We start from the raw sequence: 22,809 nt of genomic DNA, 5'->3' as shown, positions 1-22,809 counted from the left end.
ATTGTTGCAAAAAAAATAAATAAATCTCTACATTCTTGTGATGGATGCATCTCCTCAAGCTGAGATTTGGGGTTGCTTCTGAAGTAACGTTTTGGAGCTTCCAGTCAGTGGAAGGGGCTCACTGTGGTGTACATATGCTGGATTTGGGCCTGCTTCTCTAATATTCTTTTTTTGGGCGGTGTTGTGTTAATCCTTTACACCCCTGTTCATCGAGGATCACCTTATCCTTCTGTTAAATAGTGGGTAGACGTAGCAGACGACACAGCGATTCTCCAAACAGCTCTTATTTATTCACAGGTCAGAAAAGAACTGAACCGAAGGGTTCAGTCAGCCTGCTTATATAGAGCTCCAGTGCAACGTAACTGTAACAATTTTCTAAAACTATCCAATCACTGAGCGTCACTTTCGATCCCTTATTTGCATAGCTATCTACAGTATCCCACTGCTGGCCCAGGGTGAGAACTTCAGTACATAACACCCTCCATCACAGGATCGTGGTATTTATTACATTCCTATACGGCCCTTCATCCGAGAATCACAGGGTGGTGTACAATAGAAAAACACAAAAATACACAACATGGTAGCAAGCAAAAACAAGACCACTCTCAGTATGGGGAGCCTTTCAACATGCAAACGTGGTTTCTTGTGCTTGAACCTAAAGCATAATAGGATAAGAAAAGGGGAGAGCAAGGTCTGGATCAGGGAGAAATTTGAGCATGCAAATTACCTGTATATGGGCCCGGGGGAAATACTTTGGTGAGGACGACGACGTTACCTTGGAATTGGCCCTTGATGCATGAAGCCTGTCTCAGTAGCTTTTCCCAATCGTTCGTTTTTCTTCTCCTGTCGTGCATGGTTCAGGTTGGTCAAACAGGCTTTATTCATACAAGCAGGAAGGATCTGTTCCATGGAATGTGTTGGATTTTGAACACCATCGCTGGCATGTTGTGACCACTCTAAATGCTTTTTGCGCATGCCCTGTGGCTGCCCATTAGCTACAAACAGGCCAGTTCTACTTGTTAGAAATAAGGCATTGTAAGAGAGAACCGGGATGCGGGTGGCGCTGTGGGTTAAACCACAGAGCCTAGGACTTGCCGATTGGAAGGTCGGCGGTTCGAATCCCCGCGACGGGGTGAGCTCCCATTGCTCAGTCCCTGCTCCTGCCAACCTAGCAGTTCGAAAGCACGTCAAAGTGCAAGTAGATAAATAGGTACCGCTCCGGCAGGAAGGTAAGCGGCGTTTCTGTGCGCTGCTCTGGTTCACCAGAAGCGGCTTAGTCATGCTGGCCATATGACCCGGAAGCTGTATGCCGGCTCCCTTGGCCAATAAAGCGAGATGAGCACCGCAACCTCAGAGTCGGCCATGACCAGACCTAACGGTCAGGGGTCCCTTTAACCTTTACCTTTAAGAGACAACCTGGCCTTTAAAGAAGCAATAGTGGAATAGAGAGATGGTTGAAAAGCTTTAGATATTCCAAATGTAGAAACCTCGTTTTCTAACGGACTAAGAAATTTCAGAAAACCTTCCATTTAAATGTGGAGCTCAACCAGCAGGAAACAGAATAGCCTTGATCTACAGTTTGTAGAATCAGGTGCCTTTCCTCAGCCCAGTTTGGAAGCAAGATGAGCTGGGAGAGAAATATTCCAACCTGTTGAGCATGAAGGTATTGTGGTGTGGGAGAGAAAGAAAGATGCTTTTCTCTGTCATGGATGCTTTAGGTGAGATTCTGCGATGCAGGGAGTCCCATGCAAGCTTGCAAGTATATAATTCTCACTCATATGCCTCTTGAGGGTAAAATATTCACTCTATAGCCCAAACATATATCTAGTTTTGACCCGGAAAATTCTCTGAGGTTTATTTTCCGTGCTTTTGAACATTGGTTCATGTTGTTATCTTCAATGACCGCAATTAGTTAGGGGTTGCTTTTAGAGACTGCAATTAGTGATTGCTAATGATAGTTCTGAGGGGAAGGAATTGGTGGTGGGTCATCATTGGAGCACTGAATGAAGTTTTGAAGGTACACCATGAAAATTAAAATAAAATGTGATTGAACCTCTTCAGATTTAACATATTGCAGTTTGTGTATCATTGTCTTTTCCGTGTTTTATCTTGGATGAAATGGTTGTATTTTTAACTTAAACAACACCCCCACCGTAGGCCCGCTTGATATTCGTGTAATGCGCTGGAAATAATGTGCATTATTTCTGGCTCCTATGCCTAATGGTGAAAAGTCATCTGAATAGGAAAATAAGGGCTCTTTCTTTGTGCCTTCTGGAAGGAGACAGTCATCTTTGCAAGGCAAAATGGAATGTCTGAATTGCCTCATAGACTTGGTTCAAATGTAGTTCATCACTCGATGAACATGAAGCAAGTCATCGCAGGTCAAACCCTATTGCTCTCGTATTGCCTGAAGCGCAGATGTTTTTACATGAAGCCTGTTACATGTTCAGCCACAGCCCCGTCAAGTATTATGCATGAATCAGCTCTTATTGTTCCTCTTGTCTGTGTCTCTCACAAACAGCGAGTCTCGTGGATCCAGTGTGTGGGGCAGCCAGTTATGCACACTTATTCATGTTCATTATGTTGTGCTCGTCTGCAGTTGTGCAGCTTAAGCCAGTCTTTTGTTTTGTGAATTGCCTGCTCGCCTGGGGTGAGTAGCAAGGGCTGCCTGGGAAAATCTGATTAGCAAACATACCTGTCTTATGCAGAGTGTGTAGCTTTCTCCCGTGCAGCCAAGAGGGGGAATTTAAGCCTATCGATAACCCTCTTGTCGGACGCGGGTGGCGCTGTGGGTTAAATCACAGAGCCTAAGACTTGCCAATCAGAAGGTCGGCGGTTCGAATCCCCGCGACGGGTTGAGCTCCCGTTGCTCAGTCCCTGCTCCTGCCAACCTAGCAGTTTGAAAGCATGTCAAAAGTGCAAGTAGATAAATGGGTACCTCTCCAGCGGGAAGGTAAACGGCGTTTCCGTGTGCTGCTTTGGTTCGCCAGAAGCGGCTTAGTCATGCTGGCCACATGACCCGGAAGCTGTACGCTGGTTCCCTTGGCCAATAAAGTGAGATGAGCGCCGCAACCCTAGAGTCGGCCACGACTGGACCTAATGGTCAGGGGTACCTTTACCTTAACCCTCTTGTTAAAATAAAAGTACTAAAAATTCTGGAGATATTCTAATTCAGAGTCCATTAGTTTGGACCCAGAGACCAGTAAACCTGGACCCCACAAACCCAAGTGGTAGGCATCACACATTATATTCTGGAAGCACCAATAATGGGGGGGAAGTAATATTGGTGTAAGTGTACACTTAAAAGTAGTTTTAAAAGGGGAAATACCGAGAAACTACTGTTAGGAGGCAATGACTGGCTTTTCCTGCATTCAGTTGTAGATTTAATCTCACTGCCGCTTGTTTGTTCAAAGACACTTTCCGTCTTTAGTTGTTTTGCTCTGTGTCTCAAGTTTTCTCTTACCTTAAAACAACAGCAGCAAAAATGCTGTTAGCAGACCTCCCAACACTTCATTCACTAAAGGTGTTTGCTTTAATTTTTCCTCAGCTTGGACCAGCTTAACCAGCCTGCTGGTAACTTAGTGATTGACAGAGACTCTGAGGTCTACAAGATGCTGCAGGAGAACCAAGATTCGGCAGAGCCGCCTCGACAATCCACCTCATTCTTGGTGCTCCAAGAAATTTTAGAATCTGAAGAGAAAGGTAAAGGGGTGTGTGCGTGCGTGTTGGTTTTTAAGAAGCAAGGGCTGTTAAGCTCAAAGACTTGGCTAGAAATAATAGAGGGAATAAGAAGAAGCATTTGATCTTCATGACCCCTGCTCTGAACCAGCTCCCCTGTGGGACACACATGTTGCAAAGTTACATTGATGTTCTTAAAAATAGCAGCTGCGAGGAGGGAAATGAGGGGCTAGAGGGCAGGGAGAGGGTTTAATCTTTCCACACGGTAGTCCCGGTGGAAATTGCCTTCTCCTTGACCCCGAAGAAACGACAATTTGGCTCAGGAGGGAAGCTCCTTTTTAATCACGCTCATCAAACCACATTCCTTATAGGGATTATAAGAGAGTGCTTTAGATCTCTTATGGGAAACAGTTCTCAGCTAAGTTGTTCTGGGTACTTAATATGGAGGGAAGCTGTTGAATGTGGGATAGATGCAAGATTGTTTGGTTTGGTGGGGGAAGCCGAGCTGGGGACGGAGGGTCAAAACTGAGCAGTGAAAATTCACCAAAATCTGCACTTCCGACATGGGCTGCCATACGGCTGGATTTTCCCAGACATTTCGGCAATTTCCACCGGACACTGTTTACAAGGGCCAAATACCAGCTACGTTGGGAAAATTCCGGTCGTATGACAACCCAACCCAAAACCAAAACCCCCTTATCTGCAATAGTATTCCTGTTGTAACCTATGCAACATTTCAGTCCTTCAAAACCACTGCCGAAAGCCACAGGGGTGGATTTCAGACTTTCAAATTTCAGCAACACCTTGTGTGAGGCCAAAATTTCATTGGTGCTCACTTTTTGTCTCAAATTAATCACTTTCTGTTCCAAGTTATCATTTTTAAAAGTCATGTCATCCGTCTTCTTATGAAGCTGTTCCAGCGAATAGCTTATTTTACATAATACAGTCACAATGGCTTCTCCTGTCAACATTTTTAAATGGTCCAAGGTCAATCTCTGGTTCTCTCAATTCCTTATCTTGCAGCTGGCGATTCCCCAGTTACACTCCTGTAACAGTTTCAAAAGCTCCCTCTCAAAATTTCATTGGACATGCATATATATATATATATATATTACTTCAACATGGTGCCAGGGAAAGATCTCCAATGATACTGTTTTATTTCCTCAGCAGAAACCACGGCCTATATTGTTGCCTTGATTTTATACTTAAGACAGTTCTCCTAATCCGTAATACTGGTTGCTTTAAAATATTTACAGATCCCAATAAGCCCTGCGGATTCCGAAGTGTGAAAGCACCAACAACCAAAGTCGCGGCATCGATTGGAAATTCTCAGAAGCTTCCTGTCTGTGATAAGTGTGGATCTGGCATCGTGTAAGTAGCAAATGACGAGCAGTCAATGGAGACTGCAATTGTGGAGAGGCTGTAGTTCAGACACTGGCAAACTCGGCCCACCAGCTGTTTTGGGACTACAGTTCCCATCATCCCTGACCACTGGTCCTGTTAGCTAGGGATGGGAGTTGTAGTCCCAAAACATCTGGAGGGCCAAGTTTGCCTATGCCTGCTGTAGTTTGAGGAAAGACTTTTCAGCTTTGAGAAAATGGTTAAGGGAGAGTTGTGGTGGAAATTTTAGTATCAAGTAGCATGTGAATGGGTAATCATGAACTAAACAACAGTCAAATACTGCATTTTGCATTTTGTACAGTGGTACCAACGTGGTGGCGCTGTGGGTTAAACCACAGAGCCTAGGACTTGCCGATCAGAAGGTCGGCGGTTCGAATCCCTGTGACGGGGTGAGCTTCCGTTGCTCGGTCCCTGCTCCTGCCAACCAGTAGTTCGAAAGCACGTCAAAGTGCAAGTAGATAAATAGGTACCACTCCGGCGGGAAGGTAAACGTCGTTTCCGTGCGCTGCTCTGGTTCACCAGAAGCGGCTTAGTCATGCTGCCCACATGACCTGGAAGCTGTACGCCGGCTCCCTCGGCCAATAAAGCGAGATGAGCGCCGCAACCTCAAGTCGGCCACGACTGGACCTAACGGTCAGGGGTCCCTTTACCTTTTTATATGACCTTCCTGAATTTTGATCCTGGTACTGTTTTTCTTCCCAGAGGTGTGTTTGTGAAGCTCCGGGAGAAGCACCTCCACCCAGAGTGCTACGTGTGCAGCGATTGCGGAACGTACCTGAAGCAAAAAGGGCACTTCTTTGTGGAGGATCGCATCTACTGTGAGAAGCACGCCCGGGAACGGGTCACCCCGCCTGAAGGATACGATGTGATCACTGTGTTTCCAAAATGAGTGTTTTTCCAGCACTCTACCAGGCACCACTGTCTTCTTCCTCTGAATTCTCCTCGCAGTCGCGGAGGCTCAGCGAGGCTTCTGCCAGTGGACCTTTTTAGTAAGTGAACCACTTCCGTTTTTATAAAGAAAATCCGCTCGGTCGGAGGGAATTGCCCCTCTTTTTTGATAATGCAACTCTTCTTCCGCAACTAAAAATCGGATGCCACACGATTGTTCTTTTTCTACTCAATAAAAGGAGCTGACTCAAACTGCTGTCTGCATTGTGTTTGAGTTAGCATTGTGTGGACTAGATGCAGAGTAAACGGGAGTATACACCAAAAGTACTCCTGTCTCAAAATTAGATTTTTTAAGAATCCAGGTCAGCAAAACTATTGCCTCTCCTGCACCAGTGTACCTTGCTGCTTCTCACTTTGATATCATTTACACAAGTTTCTTGCCAGGACTGGGGGTGTTTTGCATGATGTCTCAGAGTCTGTGGAAAGGGCTTGCTTACTTTAGTTTCCCATGGTGCGTTTTTATAAAAAGAACTGCCTGTTCCCCATATCGTTCTGCTTGCCTTTGTTTTTTGTTATTGCTGAAACTGAACTGTTTCTGAAGCAGTGCTTTTAAGTACTTACATTCATTCTTTTGGTGTGAAATACTATGATGCAACTCTTTTCTTCAGACTCGTGCCAAGGAAAACACACTTCTCACTGGGCATAGCAACTAATTCCGTCTTTGAGCAATAACACTAGGTACCTAGATAACAAAACATTCCACCCCCCTTCCCCCAGTGGTTTGATAGCAGATTGTTGTAGAATTGGCTTTTACCTAGAACAGTAAGGGGAGCAACTTTGCAATTTACTTTCATCCCAGAGTGCCAAACTGGGAGCAGGAGCTGAGTTTCCCATCCTAAGGAGGTAACCCTGAATTGTCTCCGGCTCTTTACTATCAGTTGGTACTTTTACACCAACCATTACTGACGAGACAGGTGTACAATTTCAAGCTGGGGGTTATTTTTTGGAGTGCTTCTAGGAGACAACTGAACACGTGGATTTGCAGTAACTCCGCTACCTTGCAAGTGCTGCTTGTTACAAAACAATTTATTTAGCAAAATTATCAAAAACTGAAGTCATACAGGTTTAGACTTTGAAACAAAATACATCGACCAAATAAAACTATAGTTGAGGGGAAGGAGTAAGCATACTGAGAAGTAAAAAAACCAAAAACTCCAAATCCTACCATTTATCAGAACTTCCACAGGAAACTATAGTAGTCTTTAGCTTTCCAGTTTGTACAAATTCAGAGGATCTAAAATCCAAGGGGAGTCCAAAATCTCTCTTTTCACATCTACACTTAGTAATGTTTAGCCTTATTTTCTTTCTGGAAAATGATACAACCAAAACAATAGTCTGAAATGCATTTCTGAACTCTTAAGACCAAAGCAACTGTAAGGTTACAGTCACCAGCTGCCTGTATCTCAAAACACATTCTCCGTGCTGACATCTTCAGAGTTTTCTAAAACCTTGAACGCTCTTGTTTTCTCTTTAAGTTGCTCAGAAGTTTTCATTTGGTCTAGGGAGAAAGAAGCAAGTTTAGAGCACCTTCCTTGAACTGGTGGATTGGGAAACTTGAGTGGTTTGTGGCCTGATCCAAGGTGGGTCGCAACAGGAGTGCTATCGTGCAAAATATATGGTGAATGATTAGGGAAAAAGTCCCCAAAATGCATGCTTAGGTTAAAAATGGGCCCTAGGTTTGAAAAGCTTGAAGATAAATGTGTTCAGAAAGACTAGAGTCTCAGTAAACAGCCAGGTTGTTCTTTTTAAACCAACCTAGCCCTCCTCTATAAAAAGACAATGCTCTCTGAACTTTGTCTTGTGTAGTTTCAAACTCTAGCATTCTTTTTTTGATAACACAATCAAATTGACAATTATTCAGTAGTAAGAATCGAAGTAGCTAGGCCGAAAGTTAAGTCACTACCAATGCAGTTGTTTCTCTCCTAGCACAATTGCTGCCGCAAAAAATGCTGCTTTGTGGCAAAACTGGGCGTACATATCGGAGTTATCAGCTGCACATTTTGTGCTAAGCAACTTGCACAGTAAAAACAGAGAAACAAAAATATTTTTAAAAAAGATAGTTGGTTAGAAGCAGCAACAAACAATTGTAATTGGGGAATCCCACCTTTCCCTTAAGGAATTGTATCTCTCAGCTGGGAAAGTTCATGCTACACACATAGTTCACATCTGAAGCTCATTTCTGGAGAGAGATTCAAATGAACAGAAAAGACTCTGATATATATACTTACCGATAAGGTCACTCCTGTCCAGCAGTAGCTCTAAATCTTTGTCAGTTATTACTTTTTCTCTTGATCCTTTAACCTCTCTACAGAGGGAAAGAAAGTATATTACTTTCAGATAGCTGAGTTCCAGTGCAACCATATTTATTTACTTGAAACTAAGCCCCGCCCGTTAGGACTGCAAGTCATTAAAGCACCTCCAACATACAAACCCTTCGTTAAAAAAGCATAATGCATTTTTGCACATAAAAAACCAAATGGTTTTTTTGTAAGTGAGACATACCTGTCGTAGTCCCTGGACTGTAGCAGCTCCATTAATTCCTTGGGGTCCAAGCAACTCTTCGACTGGTTTATTCCAAATTTCCCACCTTTAAACTGATCTTGAAGTTAAAGAAAAAAAAATCTTTGAGAGAGAGCACTGCCACTTGGGCTTTCTGATAGTATTAAGAAACATCTGGCCACAACACTGGTACAAAAACTATTAGTTCATAAACGTTCTGTTCTCTGCACATTCCATTTTGTCTCGTTGCACACAATTATGGATCAGAGTTTTCTGAAACATTTCCCAAACAGGTTTGCGATGTTACATTCAGTACAAGAAAACTTACGAGTAAATTGATTTGACAGGCATGTTTACGTGGTGAAAACACCATTAGATCCCAGTTGGGACGTGGGTGGCGCTGTGGTCTAACCCACTAAGTCTCTTGGGCTTGGCGATCAGAAGATTGGCGGTTCGAATCCCTGCGATGGGGTGAGCTCCCGTTGCTCTGTCCCAAGCTCCTGCCAACCTAGCAGTTTGAAAGCACGCCAGTGCAAGTAGATAAATAGGTACCGCTGCAGCAGGAAGGTAAATGGCATTTCCATGCGCTCTGGTTTCAGTCACGGTGTCCCGTTGCACCAGAAGCGGTTTAGTCCTGCTAGCCACAGGACCCGGAAAGCTGTCTGTGGACAAACACCGGCTTCCTTGGCCTGAAAGTGAGATGAGTACCGCAACCCCATAGTTGCCTTTGACTGGACTTAACCATCCAGAGGTCCTTTACCTTTAACCTAGATCCCAGTTGCTTTTTGCCAACTTGGGCAACATTCATGATGTTACACGGCAAGACCTGGTCTTGGTAACTCATTCTCCCAGCTAGGTTTGTACAAGTAAGATCCCCTAGGAATGCAAACGTTTGACACGTATCTTTGACCTATAAAAGGAGAAGAGCCATCGGTGCAAAACGGGTGTTTTTTATGGAAATATTCCCTCTTGGCTAACCCTCCAGGGGCTGCTGGCCGGTGGCGGCCAAAGATGGATGTGCCAATGCCCAAACATGAAGGAAAAAGGAAGTATAAACTCAAGCCTGTCACTGTTTCCATCAGGTGATCATTGGTTTAATGTCCTGTTGCTTTTGACACCTGGGCATAACTATTTATAGACCCAGAGTAATAGGAAAAATGCAGAGGCACCTCCCTGCTTGTTCTTGTCCATCACAACCGACACATATCCATTACGTTCCTGCATATTTTCGAGGTGCTGCCTTACAGTCAAGATTACTGGAAACTGATGCTGCCTGGATACGACTATTTTTCTCCCTTTTACTTGCAACCTTGACTCGGCTTATCACGGAGGGATCTGAGATTCAGCTCCTTTTAGGAGACTGCCACCAACGAGTCTTCTCTCTGCCCACAGAGCAGCACATCTGAAAGCCCCCGTCGCGTGTAGAATCCGCACACTAGCCCTGCATCTCTCTGGCGACAGCAGGGGAGACAACGCACATGGCAAGGAGCTTGCAAGAGGCCGAGCTTTGATCTCCGTTGCAATCGGATGCCACCTGTTTTCTTCTGCCTTTCAACAGCTTGGATGGTGCCTCTCACCCAACATGTTGAGTGCTAGTTAGCACCATCAAGCGGGCTACAATCTTGTGAACACAAGGCAGGTTTACTTCCAAAATCATTTTTGTCTCGCACGTCTCAGAAGCCAGGAAACACAGCAGCAAAACTCTGCTCAAGGCGGTGCAAATGGCGGCTGCCCTTGTGGCAGAGCAGCGGGCAAAAGCTCTCTTAAATGTGCAGAAAGGAGTCATCATTTGTTGCTCTGAATGCAAAACAATTTAAGCCTGTGGGTTCTACCACGGTACACAATCCAATGCATAGCCAAGCAAGGTTATGTACAAGGTGTTACCGGAAAGTTCGGTGAATGGTCACAGAAATAGGGCAGTGAGAAATATTTGAATATACAATTGGCATCAGAAACCCATGGAATGCTCACAATTGTGTACAGAGATGAAGATGTGTGAGTGGTTTAAGCATTTCCGAGAAGGGCGGCAAGCCATCGAAGATGACCCTCAATCTGGCAGACTGTTGATGAGCAGAACGGTGGCAAATGTCAACAGAGTTTGTGAGTTACTGATGCGGAATCAGCGTTTGTCCGTCCAAATGATGATGGAAGAAATGCATATTCTGCGTGAAATCGTTACTGAGTTGTCCCACCCTCCATATTCTTCCAATCTGGCCCCACTGGATTTCTTTCTTTTTCCAAAACTGAAATCTGCACTGAAACGGCAGAGATTTTCCAACGTTCCACACGTCCAAGCTGCTGTGATGAGGGAACTGAAAGCAGTACAGAAAGAGGACTTCTCCAGAAGTTTCCAACAGTTCTATGAACGTTGTCAACAGTGCATTGTATCAGAGGGGGACTACTTTGAAGGCCTGTAAGGTATGTATGTTCGAATATTTCTCGCTGTCCGATTTCTGTGACCATTCATCAAACTTTCCGGTCACGCCTTGTACATTTAGAGAAACCACGTTCATAGCTATTAGCCCAAGTAGGAAAACCTGTCAATTTTGGTAAGAAAAATGAAGTTGATACTAACTTTTGTGGATAATCAGCTTCTCTAACTTCCTTTTGGCAGCAGCTCTCTCCACAATCTTCTGATCGATGGTGTTTGCAGTTACAAAGCGATAGACAACCACTGGCTTCGTCTGGCCTATTCGGTGACATCGGTCTTGGGCCTGGAGGTCAGACTGAGGGTTCTAAGAGTGGGAAAGAAAGGAAATGAACTCCAGAGATAAAATTAAGGGGTTTGTTTTCCTTTTTTTTGCAGGCAGTGCCAGCTTTCCCGGAATAAGTCGTTCTAGCTTTCTGCAAGTTTGGGATTAAGGAAAAATATATGAATATATGGAGCTGCTTTATGCTGGGCTAGACCAGCAACAGCTAAGGCAGGCTTCTCCCATACAAATGTATTTCACACACACAAAATGTGACCCCTCCTGACTGCCAGGAATGCAGAAACCTCTAAACATCTGGGGTTGGGGGGGGGGAGAGAAATAATAAAAGTTTACAAAGTGCTGCTGTGGTGATGCCAGATCTGACTTGCTGCATGCAGACCACGTGCTCCATTCTACCTAGCAAAAAAGACTAGCTGGGGTTTTCTTAATTTCACTTTTCCTGGTTATTTCAATCTGATGTAACTGATGTAAAGTGCTGTACCTCAGCCAGAGTTGTTTAGTTCAGGTATAGGCAAACTCAGCCCTCCAGGTGTTTTGGGACTACAACTCCCATCATCCCTAGCTAACAGGGTCAGGGATGATGGGAATTGTAGTATCAAAACATCTGGAGGGACGAGTTTGCCTATGCCTGGTTTAGTTGATACAGAGATTAAAAATACATAATTGCTTGACTGAACTTTGGAATTTCTGAAACAAAATCTTCTAAGCCTCATGCCATTCCTGTGAGCTGTTTAGAAGTTGGCATGTTTCTGTAGAACCAGAACAGGCTTTTCATAGCAGAACACACGACCTGAATTTAAGAGGGGCAGAAATGTAAATCTTCCCCTCATCGTGCTTCCCTGAAGAACTATTTCTGCATCCGGTTTCAGAGGCAGCTTCCTGGGCAATGATGAGGGCTGCTACCATAAAACACTTAACTGAGATTCCTGCATTGCAGGGGGTTGGACTAGATCACCCTCGGGATCCTTTCCAACTCTGATCCCGGAAGCCCCCATCCTCATGTGTGTCACTCAGCACACAGCCCTTTGAGACCAGGACCCATGACAATTTATACATGCCAGCATGCGAAACATACCCAGTCACTGTCATAAATGATTACTGTGTCCGCTGCCGTCAAATTAATGCCAAGACCTCCAGCCCGTGTGCTCAGCAGAAAGATAAAAACCTCCGGATCTGTGTTAAACTTATTTATCTGCAAATGACAAACGGTAAACACATTAGGTTAATAATGTACCTTTACGGTGCCAACCAAACACACACTAAACCATGCAGGGAGCCTCCACGAACTGTGGAGATTCTCCAGTGCAGGAACAATCCCCATAAATCACAAAGGGCTGCAAGGATGGCCAAGGTGCTGAGCCCTGGGGACAAGGGTTGCCAGTGCATCCACAGAATATGTCAAACAATGACTATTGTATAAGTGAAGCACATGTTCAAAGAGGACTACAGATGTTTGGCGTAAGACTTACCGTATTTTTCGCTCTATAGAACACACTTTTTCTCTTCCAAAAATGAAGGGGAAATGTGTGTGCGTCCTATGGAGCGAATGCAGGCTTTCGCTGAAGCCTGGAGAGCGAGAGGGGTCGGTGCGCACCGACCCCTCTCATTCTCCAGGCTTCAGGCAGGTATCCACAAGCCTTCTGAACGGGCGGGAGTTCCCGCCGGGCTCCGAAGGTTTGCGGATAGCAGCCTGAAGCCCGGGGAGCTCAGCGGGAGTTGGCACTGCGCTCCCCGGGCTTCAGGCAGCTATCCACAAGCCTGTTTTGGGGGCTGGGGTCGGGGGAAGCTTGGGCTTCCCCCACCCCAGCCCCGCGGCTAAAAACGAAGCCAAGACAGCGAACGGGATCCATCCAAAGCCGCGAGCAGCCTCTCCCGGCTGGAGAGGTTGCGCGTGACTAAAGAGGAAGCCAAGACAGCCAGCGGGATGGATCCCGCTCGCTATCTTGGCTTCTTTGCTCTTTGGGGCTGGGGGGGGGAGGGAATAATTTCCCCCCCTTTATTCCCCCCCCTAAAAACTAGGTGCGCCCTATGGAGCGAAAAATACGGTAATTTTAACTGCAATATTCATCACTACCTCAATTAGTCAGGACAGCCTCTACCTAAACATGTCATCAATACATTTTAAGGCGCAAGCTACCGACTGATAATAAGCAGAACACAAATAACACTTTTCAAGCATCATCTTTGAGAAATCCCAGCACTGAAGTGGGTGGTGAGGTTGCCTCGGGCTAGTGAGTTCATAGACTAAGCCAGAACTCGCTGATATTTCTAGCTAACCTCTGTTGGCAAAAGTTCTCTGCTGCGATGCACAGGGAATCTCAGAAGAGTCAAACAAACCAGGATCCAATAAATTTATCACGTACGTTTTCTTCCCTCTCTGCATACGCCATGGACCCGTCTAGGCGACTGAACTCGTACGACCTCAGATAGCAATAGTCCATCAGAATATCCAACATTTTTGTCATCTGCGAGAACAGCAGCACCTGAACAGAGCAAAGATTCTTCAATCATGTGAACTCTGGTCTCCAGGCAAATAATTTCTGGTAACAAACTAACAATACCTTGTGTCCTCGTTTTTTTAGTTCTGGCAGCATGCGATCCAAGAGTAAGAATTTGCCCGAACTCTTCACTAGATCTTCGTCGACCTGGATGCAAGAACACACACGTACAATTTAGGACATTCTAATTAAATCATAGGGACACGGGTGGCGTTGTGGTCTAAACCACAAAGCCTAGGGCTTGCTGATCAGAAGGTCGGTGGTTCGAATCCCTGCGACGGGGTGAGCTCCCGTTGCTCGGTCCCAGCTCCTGCCCACTCCTGTCAGAGTGCAAGTAGATAAATAGGTACCGCTCCGACGGGAAGGTAGACGGCGTTTCCGTGCGCTGCTCTGGTTCACCAGAAGAGGCTTAGTCATGCTGGCCACATGACCTGGAAGCTGTACACCGGCTCCCTCGACCTATAGAGCAAGATGAGCGCGCAACCCCAGAGTCATCCACGACTGGATCTAACGATCAGGGGCACCTTTACCTTTTAATTAAATCTGTGGCCCTCTAGTCACTTGTTGGACTCCAACCCGCAATGGTCCCTGATCAGTACAGCAGGAGTGATGGGAGATGCAGCCCATCAGAAGAGCCACAGCTTCCTCAACTCTGCTTTACACAACAGCCTTCCATGCTCTTCCGGCAATGATGTTTGTAAATATTCTACCTTCATTTCTTCCAAAACATTTCATCAAGCAATAGCATCATCGGTGAAGGGCTAAAAAGTACAATTTGAACTCACTGCCCCATCCACTCCCATCCCTTGCCTGGTGGTTCCAGGGTTATTTACCCCGGAAGGTTTTATCCCCTTGTTGGCAGGCCTCAAGAATGGCACCAGGAAAAGAGCCTGGAGTTAGAAAGAAAGCCTCTGAAGTCTAAACCACCACCAATAAAAGCTATGTATAAAACACAGTGCACTCTTTGAATATTCTTCTTTCTTCTAAAGTATCGAAAAGACAACTGACTGAAAGTTAAATGCTGAGATGTTTGAACCTTCCAATAATAAAGGTAAAGGGAACCCTGACCATTAGGTCCAGTCGTGACTGACTCTGGGGTTGTGCACTCATCTCGCTCTATAGGCCGAGGGAGCCGGTGTTTGTCCGCAGACAGCTTCCGGGTCATGTGGCCAGCGAACCAGAGCAGCGCACAGAAACACCGTTTACCTTCCTGCCGCAGCGGCCCCTATTTATCTACTTGTACATGACATGCTTTTGAACTGCTAGGTTGGCAGGAGCAGGGACCAAGCAATGGGAGCTCACCCCGTCACAGGGATTCGAACCGCCGACCTTCTGATCGGCAAGTCCTAGGCTCTGTGGTTTAACCCACAGCGTCACCTGCGTCCCTGAACCTTCCAATACAATAAATAAAAGTCAGTGTGTCTTGATTTTCTGGGTTCTGTTTTTTTTAAAAAATGGGTGGGAAGATAACCCCAGGTAGCAAACTGTATGGTTAAATTCCCCCCCCCCCCACACACACCCTCATTCTAGGTTAGGGCAAAGTTCTGGGTTATAGAAAACTGCTCCATTGTGAGGTTAGGAGCCTATTCTCTCTTAGCAAATAACTTTTGCGCACAAGCAAAGGCAAATAAGAGGGAGCGATACAATAGCGTAGCTTCCCTCAAACAGTGGCCTTGGGCATTTTCAACTGGGCATCAGTGTCGCAGCCTCCTCTATAGACTGCACTACCGGCTGGGCGTGCAATAATCTTGTAGATGGACTTATGGTGGTGCCAGCAATTCTTTGCATAGTGTGCTAAGGTGGTTGGAAGTGTGCTAAGGTGGTTGGACATGAGTCTTTTGACTGCTCGTCACCCAATTCATTCACGAGAGTGAACTGTTCTCTGCAAATCAAACTGCGATGCCATCAGGCGAAGCCATTCAAACAACACTGGAATGAACAAAAGGCCTTTTAAGTAAGCGATGGGAGGAAATACCTTAAACTGCTGGGTGGCAGCGTCCAATGGGTATTCAATAAGGTATGGGTGGTTGCAACACTTCCTCAGTAACATCATAATGTTCTGCAACTTCAGGTTGATTTCTGAATCCAACGGCGTACTCATTTCTATGACTGGCCTTGCAAACGACAAGCGAGTTTGTAAGCATGATAGAATCAAACGACAATGCGAATTATAGCTGGAATCTAGCTAAGCCCACAAAAGATACTATGCTGCTAGCAGCCTGTCTTTTCACAATGACCGTGGAGCCACAGCGAAGAGATACCAGCCTCTTGGCAAGATAGCAAAAAATGCATTCCATCAAACAGGCCGAGGACTGGTCTTCCTTCCTCTGCTGGGAGCACAGAAACAAAGTGTGCTTGCAGAAAAGGGATGGAGGGGGCAGCCTGCTGGGATGGATTCTGGGTGTGAAATAAGGAAGGGCACTGAGCCTTGCTGTAAACAGTAGGGGAGACTGGTCAGGTGGCTTGCTTGGGGGAAGGGTGGCCTGAAAAGGCTGGAGGCGCTGAGTCTGCACACTGAGCTCAGATACCCCTGGTTGTGGGGGACGAGAGGTTGTCTCCTGGATTCAAGACAGCGACCTCTAGTATTAAATGTGCACATTATCCCAACTCCCTGCAATGCAGGAATCTCAACTAGATCATTCATGACAACTGGCCATCCAAACTGTGTTTAAAAATCTCCAAGAAAGGAAAGCCAACACCTCCCGGGGGAGTCTGTTCTGCTATCCCAACAGCTCTTAGTGTCAGAAAGTTCTTCCTGATACAGTGGTACCTCGGGTTACAGACGCTTCAGGTTACAGACTCCGCTAACCCAGAAATAGTACCTTGGGTTAAGGATGAGAACAGAAATCGCGCGGCGGCGGCAGCAGGAGGCCCCATTAGCTAAAGTGGTGCTTCAGGTTAAGAACAGTTTCAGGTTAAGAATGGACCTCCGGAATGAATTAAGTTCTTAACCCAAGGTACCACTGTATTGGTGATGCTATCTCTGGATTCAGAGGTAAGGTAAGTAAAGGACTGCTCAATTATCTGTACAACACCACATTTTATAGAGACAGTTTATTCTCCAACTCTCTACTGTGATGATTCATTGTATATGCCACCAGTTTAAGTGCAAATACACAAGCCCTGGTTAGATAAGTACCTCTCTTTTTCAACTTCCTCTTGCATTTCGGCTATCATCTGCTCCAGTCGATCAGGAAAATCATCCTCGTCAAGCTCACGGTAACTAGCCACCTTCCGACTGCGCCGCTTTGGCCGGCCTGTAGAGCTCAGCTCAACAGCTTCTTCCTAAATAGCGGAAAACATTGCTACAATTCACTGTGATGCATTGGAAAAAACCCCAAAAAGCAGCTGTGATAAGAAAATAGGTCACGTACTCCGAACGAACTTGTTTCTAACTCTCTGTTCAGTGACAAAAAAACATAACAAACCTTTTGAACCTTCCATATAATAGATGAAAACAAGTACCATGTGGGTTTTTCTTTAGCAGAAATGCACACAATATTCTTATTCTCTTATTTTGAGAACCTTTGCTCTAGTGTTTTGCTCAAATTTCAAAGTCATATGCAACATGTTTTTTTTAAAATGAATGTCTTCAGAAAATGAATGTCTTCAGAAACAGAAAGGCATCCCATCTGCAGTTGCAGAGGCCAAAATAAACTGATTCGAGGCCAAAATGTAGGTTGATATGATTAGGATAACCTGGGCATCACAGCACGCACCTGACTGTTTCCCAGCAGCTTTCGAATGGTCTTGTTTATAATGGCACTGTAGAACGTTTCTTGCTTCTTGACCAGGGGCGCATAGACCACAACTTCACGTTTGGGAGGAACTTCTAGAGCGATATCCAATTTCAGTCGTCTCAGCAAGAAAGGGGTCAAAATCTAGAGTTGAAAAAAGTTTCAAATATGAAAGTTTCCAACAACTCAAGCTTAAATAATAGAACACTGCTGGCTCGAAAGAGAAATGCAACAATATACAAAGGCGGGGTTTCTGCACACTGCCATGTGCAGTGTTACGCTTGTTTGTCCGATAATGGCATTGGTCAGATCCCTTATATATGACGCATAATACTCAAAAAGCTTCTTTAAAAGGCACAGCACTTCTGGTTTTGATAAATATAAAACACAAGTTTAACCGTATGCTAAATCTCCCTTGGTAAAGTGAAGCACTCCTCTGTATTCACTATTATAATAATAGCCCACACAACGCAACTTAAGTATTTTTAGCCTATGAAGGGCAAGAAAACAGGGGAAAGATGACTATTTTCAAAGGGTATCATGTCCTGCACTGCACTATGAAGTATGTAATATGTGTAGCTGCAGGAAAACGTTGTACCCTGGTACGCTCTTACATCTCATGGGGCCCAGTAAACGTGATCAACACTGAATAAAATGAAAAGACTCGCAAGGAACTTATAATAAAATAATAATAATAATAATAATAATAATAATAATAATAATAATAGTTTATACCCCGCTCATCTGGCTGAGTTTCCCCAGCCACTCTGGGAGGCTTCCAATCAAGTGTTAAAAACAATACAGCATTAAATATTAAAAACTTCCCTAAACAGGGCTGCCTTCAGATGTCTTTTAAAAATAGGATAACTGCTTAGTTCCTTCACATCTGAAGGGAGGGTGTTCCACAGGGTGGGCGCCACCACCGAGAAGGCCCTCTGTCTGGTTCCCTGTAACCTCACTTCTCGCAATGAGGGAACCGCCAGAAGGCCCTCAGAGCTGGACCTCAGTGTCCGGGCTGAACGATGGGGATGCAGACGCTCCTTCAGGTATACTGGACCGAGGCCGTTTAGGGCTTTAAAGGTCAGCACCAACACTTTGTGCTCGGAAATGTACTGGGAGCCAATGCAGATCTCTCAGGACCAGTGTTATGTGGTCCCAGCGGCCACTCCCAGTCACCAGTCTAGCTGCCGCATTCTGGATTAATTGCAGTTTCCAGGTCACCTTCAAAGTTAGCCCCACGTAGAGTGCATTGCAGTAGTCTAAGCGGGAGATAACTAGAGCATGCACCACTCTGGCGAGACACTCCGTGGGCAGGTTGGGTCTCAGCCTGCGTACCAGGTGGAGCTGGTAGACAGCTGCCCTGGACACAGAATTAACCTACGCCTCCATGGACAGCTGTGAGTCCAAAACGACTCCCAGGCTGTGCACCTGGTTACAAACCCCCAGTCCATGGGCCGCTTCCATCCCACCCCCAGGTTCCCAAAATTTGTATACATATTTAGGCAAACATAAGGTTAAAGCAAAATAAAGATGCAATACAAGCACACACCAAAAATTAGCACAACTGTAAAAATTTACCATTAAAGCCAAGCATTTTAGAAAATTTAATACTCGTGGTGTCCAAAAGCAATCAAAAGTCAGTACCAGCTGAATCTGTTTAGTGAGGCTAGTCCAAAGTTGAGGCCCAACAAAGACTAACAGTTATAGTGGCATTTGCTTTTGAATTTGATGCGTGTCATAATAAGCTTGTCAAAGATGCCACAATATGTTTTTGCTTCAACAGACCAACAGGCTACCATTCAGACGATTCGCTCACTTTAAGCAATCGGAACAGACCTGATGTAGCATATGCAAGATGTTCTGTTCTCTTTCCTTAGCAACAATGTCTTCTGCTATTTCTGATATACTAGTGATGTCAAACCAGGACTCAAAGCTGTGGTGAAGGAAACAAAATTGGGAGACAAATTTAAGAACTGGTGAGATGTGCAGGTGGGTTCTGTGCTCAAGAAAGCAAAGGCCTGTATAGATTATCCAAATGTGAACGTATTTGCTGCTGCCTTAATTTACTCGGCTTGTTAAGGGAGGTAAAAAGAGGAATGCGGGGAGCTCAATCCTCACCCCTTCCTTGAAATAAAAGCTTCCATACCTCTTAAAATCTAGAAATTTGATAATCAAGGGACTGAATTTAACACCGAAAATTAAATCCCCTGCAAGTGCAATAATATATCCTTCCATAAGAAAATCCACTACACACCCAAATCCCTGCATGCAGCCTTAGCCAGAGTTTCAGAATGAGGAAAGTACATTTCCTGAAAAGCTATGTAAAGCAAAACCTGCAATTACTGGATCAAATAATAGCTTAACGTTACACGTTTAAAAAACTAAACATTTATAATAAGGTCATTTTAGGATCATTTTATACTGTGCTCCCAAATCTCTGAATGCCTGGACCCGCAGAATTTATTTATTTTAGGGAGCTGGACAAATAAAGCACTGAAACAGGGAAGCAGGCTAGTTTTTCCACAAGGAATTAAAGCAGAACTTCACATCTAAAGTCCAACAAATACCAGAAAGTCTGCCTGTCTTTAAATGAAAGCTCAGGATCTGCGAATTATGGTTCATCAAGGGAATGTCTTCGCAGGAGTGAACTACCAAAAGGGGGCTGTCTCTGCCAATCTCCGCACCCGACAGGGTCTGTAGGGAAGGGGGAGAATTTCAGGTATTTGGGACTTGGGCTCTTTATGGCTTTGAATGCTATATTGGGCCTAAAAACCACCTGGCAGCCAGGGCAGCTGGGTTTTTTGGTTTTTTTTTTAAGGGGGGGATGGGTGCATGAGAATCCTGGCCAGTAATCTGCCAGCTGCATTTTGGACAAAATAGTTACTGATTAGTCTTCAAGGACAGCCCATCAACTATTCCACAGAAGGGTGGAAAGGGAAAGTCAGGATACTTTGCCATGTGACAAAATGCCATTGTGCTTTGGAGCTAAACAGGACCAAAAATGGAAGGGGCTTCTTCCTACAGAAAGCACCTCTTAACTTAACCCCGCCTGCTAGAAAGAACGGTGGGAGCAATCTATGTAAGAATAGCCTGCTTTGCTGAAGATATATATTTATTTTCCGGTATTAGAAGTTTGTCTGGGATTGTCGGCCATTTACCAAACTTCAGACATTTGCTATATCATATTTTAACACAGGGGTGGGGGGTTCACGGCCTACCTTTTCAAGTCATCAAACACATCAGGAAGCAGAAAATTGAGCAGGGACCAAAGCTCAGATAAGTTGTTTTGCAAGGGAGTTCCAGTTAACAGAAGTTTATTGTCAGTGCGAAACTGTTTTAATTCCCGTATAAGGCGGCAATTCATATTCTTAATCCTGTGTCCTTCATCCACTATCAAGTATTTCCAGTACAAGTTCTAGAGAAGAGAAGTCGCTGGTTACGTAAAAAAACAACAACCATACATCCATATGCCCTTCTTTTCCACCAAAAGCTAATAGATGTCAAACAGGGCTTATAACTTTTCATCATCATTCTCTCTTACTGTGTGTATTGTGTTTAGAGATGATTCCCCTCCAGCAGAAGTGGAAATTCAAAATTTCCAACAAGCAAAGGGGAAAAAACACATACTTTTTAAAATATACTTTTCATTTGTGTCAATCTGTCCATTGCACACTCCCCCCCCCCAAAAAAGGATAGTAGCTGTGATATATTAGCAATTTGCCATAGCTTTTATATTGCTTTATTCTGTTTTCTAAAAGAGAAAATCATGAGACTCATTACTTACGAGCAATTAAAACATAATTTAGCATGTTATAATACTAATAGAGACAGCCACTATTATTATATATTTATTTATACCCCGCCATTCCCCCTGACAGGGACTCAAGGCGGCTCACAGATAAAAACCAGAACAAATAAAAACATTGTTTCCCCCCTATCATTGACAAACAATTAAACATTAATAGGATAAAATATATAAGTTCTATTAAAAGCATACAGATAATTGCAATAAAACCAGCATGGCAACAGCCCTTTCATTAAAAGCTGTCAGTTCCCATAAGCCTATTGGATCAAGGTTTTCACCTGCCGGCAGAAAGACAACAAGGAGGGAGCCAGTCTAGATTCTCCAGGGAGGGAGTCCAAAGTAATCTAGAAGGGACCACCACCAAGTAGGCCCTCTTCCACACCCCTACCAAGTACACCTGCGAGGGTGGGGCGACCAAGAAAAAGGCTTCCCCCAAAGAACTCAGAAGCTGGGCATGTTCGTAAGAGGAGAGGCGGTCTTTCACCATAAATAGTTGCTGTAAATTTAAACTTTGTCCTCAGTGCATCTGTAGTTTATATGCAGCACTGCTGCACTGATTACCACAGGTAGCAACACAACTCATCATTTGCCATATGTGCCGTTTGATTAGTAGCTTTGGACATGGGTGGTGCTGTGGTCTAAACCACAGAGCCCAGGGCTTGCTGATCAGAAGGTCATGCGGTTCGAATCCCCGCGACGGGGTGAGCTCTCATTGCTCCTGCCAACCTAGCAGTTCGAAAGCACGTCAAAGTGCAAGTAGATAAATAGGTACCGCTCCGGCGGGAAGGTAAATGGCGTTTCCATGCGCTGCTCTGGTTTGCCAGAAGCGGCTTAGTCATGCTGGCCACATGACCTGGAAGCTGTATGCCGGCTCCCTCGGCCTGTAAAGCGAGATGAGCGCCGCAACCCCAGAGTCATTCGCGACTGGACTTAACAGTCAGGAGTTCTCTACCTTTACTTTTTTTTATTGGTACAATGATGCCATTTTATTCTGTCCACCTTCCACAAGACTGATAACTTTGAGCCTTCAACACTTAATGACCCCTCCTAATTCACACATAGCATCAGCTGCGGTTCTGTCAAGGACCAAGAGTGACCATACTTATGGAATAGCATTTTCTTACGCACCTGAAGGGCATTTCTGTCTCTCATAGCTATTTCAAAAGAAGTAATGACCACGGGATGGACATTTAGAGAACCATCTCTCTTTCGGATTTTATGAACCAACGAACGCCGTTCTTGCTGGGTCCCGTGATACAGCATTATAGGAACCTAAAATTATTTTTTAAAAAACAAAAGTGTCAACCAAATCCTATGTAGACGCCATGGGTACAGTATTAAAACGCCATTAATTCCCCCAACACTTCCTCCGTATCCAAAGTTCAGGATGTGAATGTAATTTGCTTATGTAGCCAAACCCTCCCCCCCAAAAAAACCCATTCATGCATGAGGGAGGTAACAGCAAGCTGAGAGGAATCCTAAGGTTTGCCGAAATGAACAGGAAAAACCCTTAAGGGGAACTCTCAACACGA

The 22,809-nt window shown here is 44.8% G+C and overlaps 2 protein-coding genes across 3 annotated transcripts in view; one reads left to right on the top strand and one right to left on the bottom strand.

Annotated features, from left to right (window-relative positions):
- Window positions 1–6,219, top strand: part of PDLIM1 (PDZ and LIM domain 1) — a 44,278-nt gene extending 38,059 nt beyond the window's left edge. For both annotated transcript variants that reach the window (XM_081911827.1, XM_081911828.1), the window contains 3 exons: window positions 3,548–3,702; window positions 4,935–5,049; window positions 5,782–6,219. In XM_081911827.1, the coding sequence (XP_081767953.1) occupies window positions 3,548–3,702; window positions 4,935–5,049; window positions 5,782–5,968 (457 nt within the window). In that variant the 3' untranslated portion in view covers window positions 5,969–6,219. The remainder of the gene's footprint in view (window positions 1–3,547; window positions 3,703–4,934; window positions 5,050–5,781) is intronic.
- An 816-nt stretch (window positions 6,220–7,035) lies between these two features.
- The window catches only part of HELLS (helicase, lymphoid specific), a 30,129-nt gene continuing 14,355 nt past the window's right edge, over window positions 7,036–22,809 (bottom strand). Inside the window, exons 10-22 of the mRNA XM_081911722.1 lie at window positions 22,406–22,549; window positions 20,691–20,887; window positions 19,309–19,405; window positions 17,455–17,616; window positions 16,875–17,020; window positions 15,711–15,849; window positions 13,799–13,882; window positions 13,601–13,720; window positions 12,313–12,429; window positions 11,102–11,261; window positions 8,530–8,626; window positions 8,256–8,332; window positions 7,036–7,525 (exon numbers count right to left, since the gene is read on the bottom strand). Of these exons, the coding sequence (XP_081767848.1) occupies window positions 7,431–7,525; window positions 8,256–8,332; window positions 8,530–8,626; window positions 11,102–11,261; window positions 12,313–12,429; window positions 13,601–13,720; window positions 13,799–13,882; window positions 15,711–15,849; window positions 16,875–17,020; window positions 17,455–17,616; window positions 19,309–19,405; window positions 20,691–20,887; window positions 22,406–22,549 (1,635 nt within the window). The 3' untranslated portion in view covers window positions 7,036–7,430. The remainder of the gene's footprint in view (window positions 7,526–8,255; window positions 8,333–8,529; window positions 8,627–11,101; window positions 11,262–12,312; window positions 12,430–13,600; window positions 13,721–13,798; window positions 13,883–15,710; window positions 15,850–16,874; window positions 17,021–17,454; window positions 17,617–19,308; window positions 19,406–20,690; window positions 20,888–22,405; window positions 22,550–22,809) is intronic.

This window comes from Podarcis melisellensis, assembly GCF_964234715.1.
Source record: "Podarcis melisellensis genome assembly, chromosome: 5".
NCBI classification, from domain to species: Eukaryota; Metazoa; Chordata; class Lepidosauria; order Squamata; family Lacertidae; genus Podarcis; species Podarcis melisellensis.
This window is presented reverse-complemented; position numbering and strand designations above follow the sequence as displayed.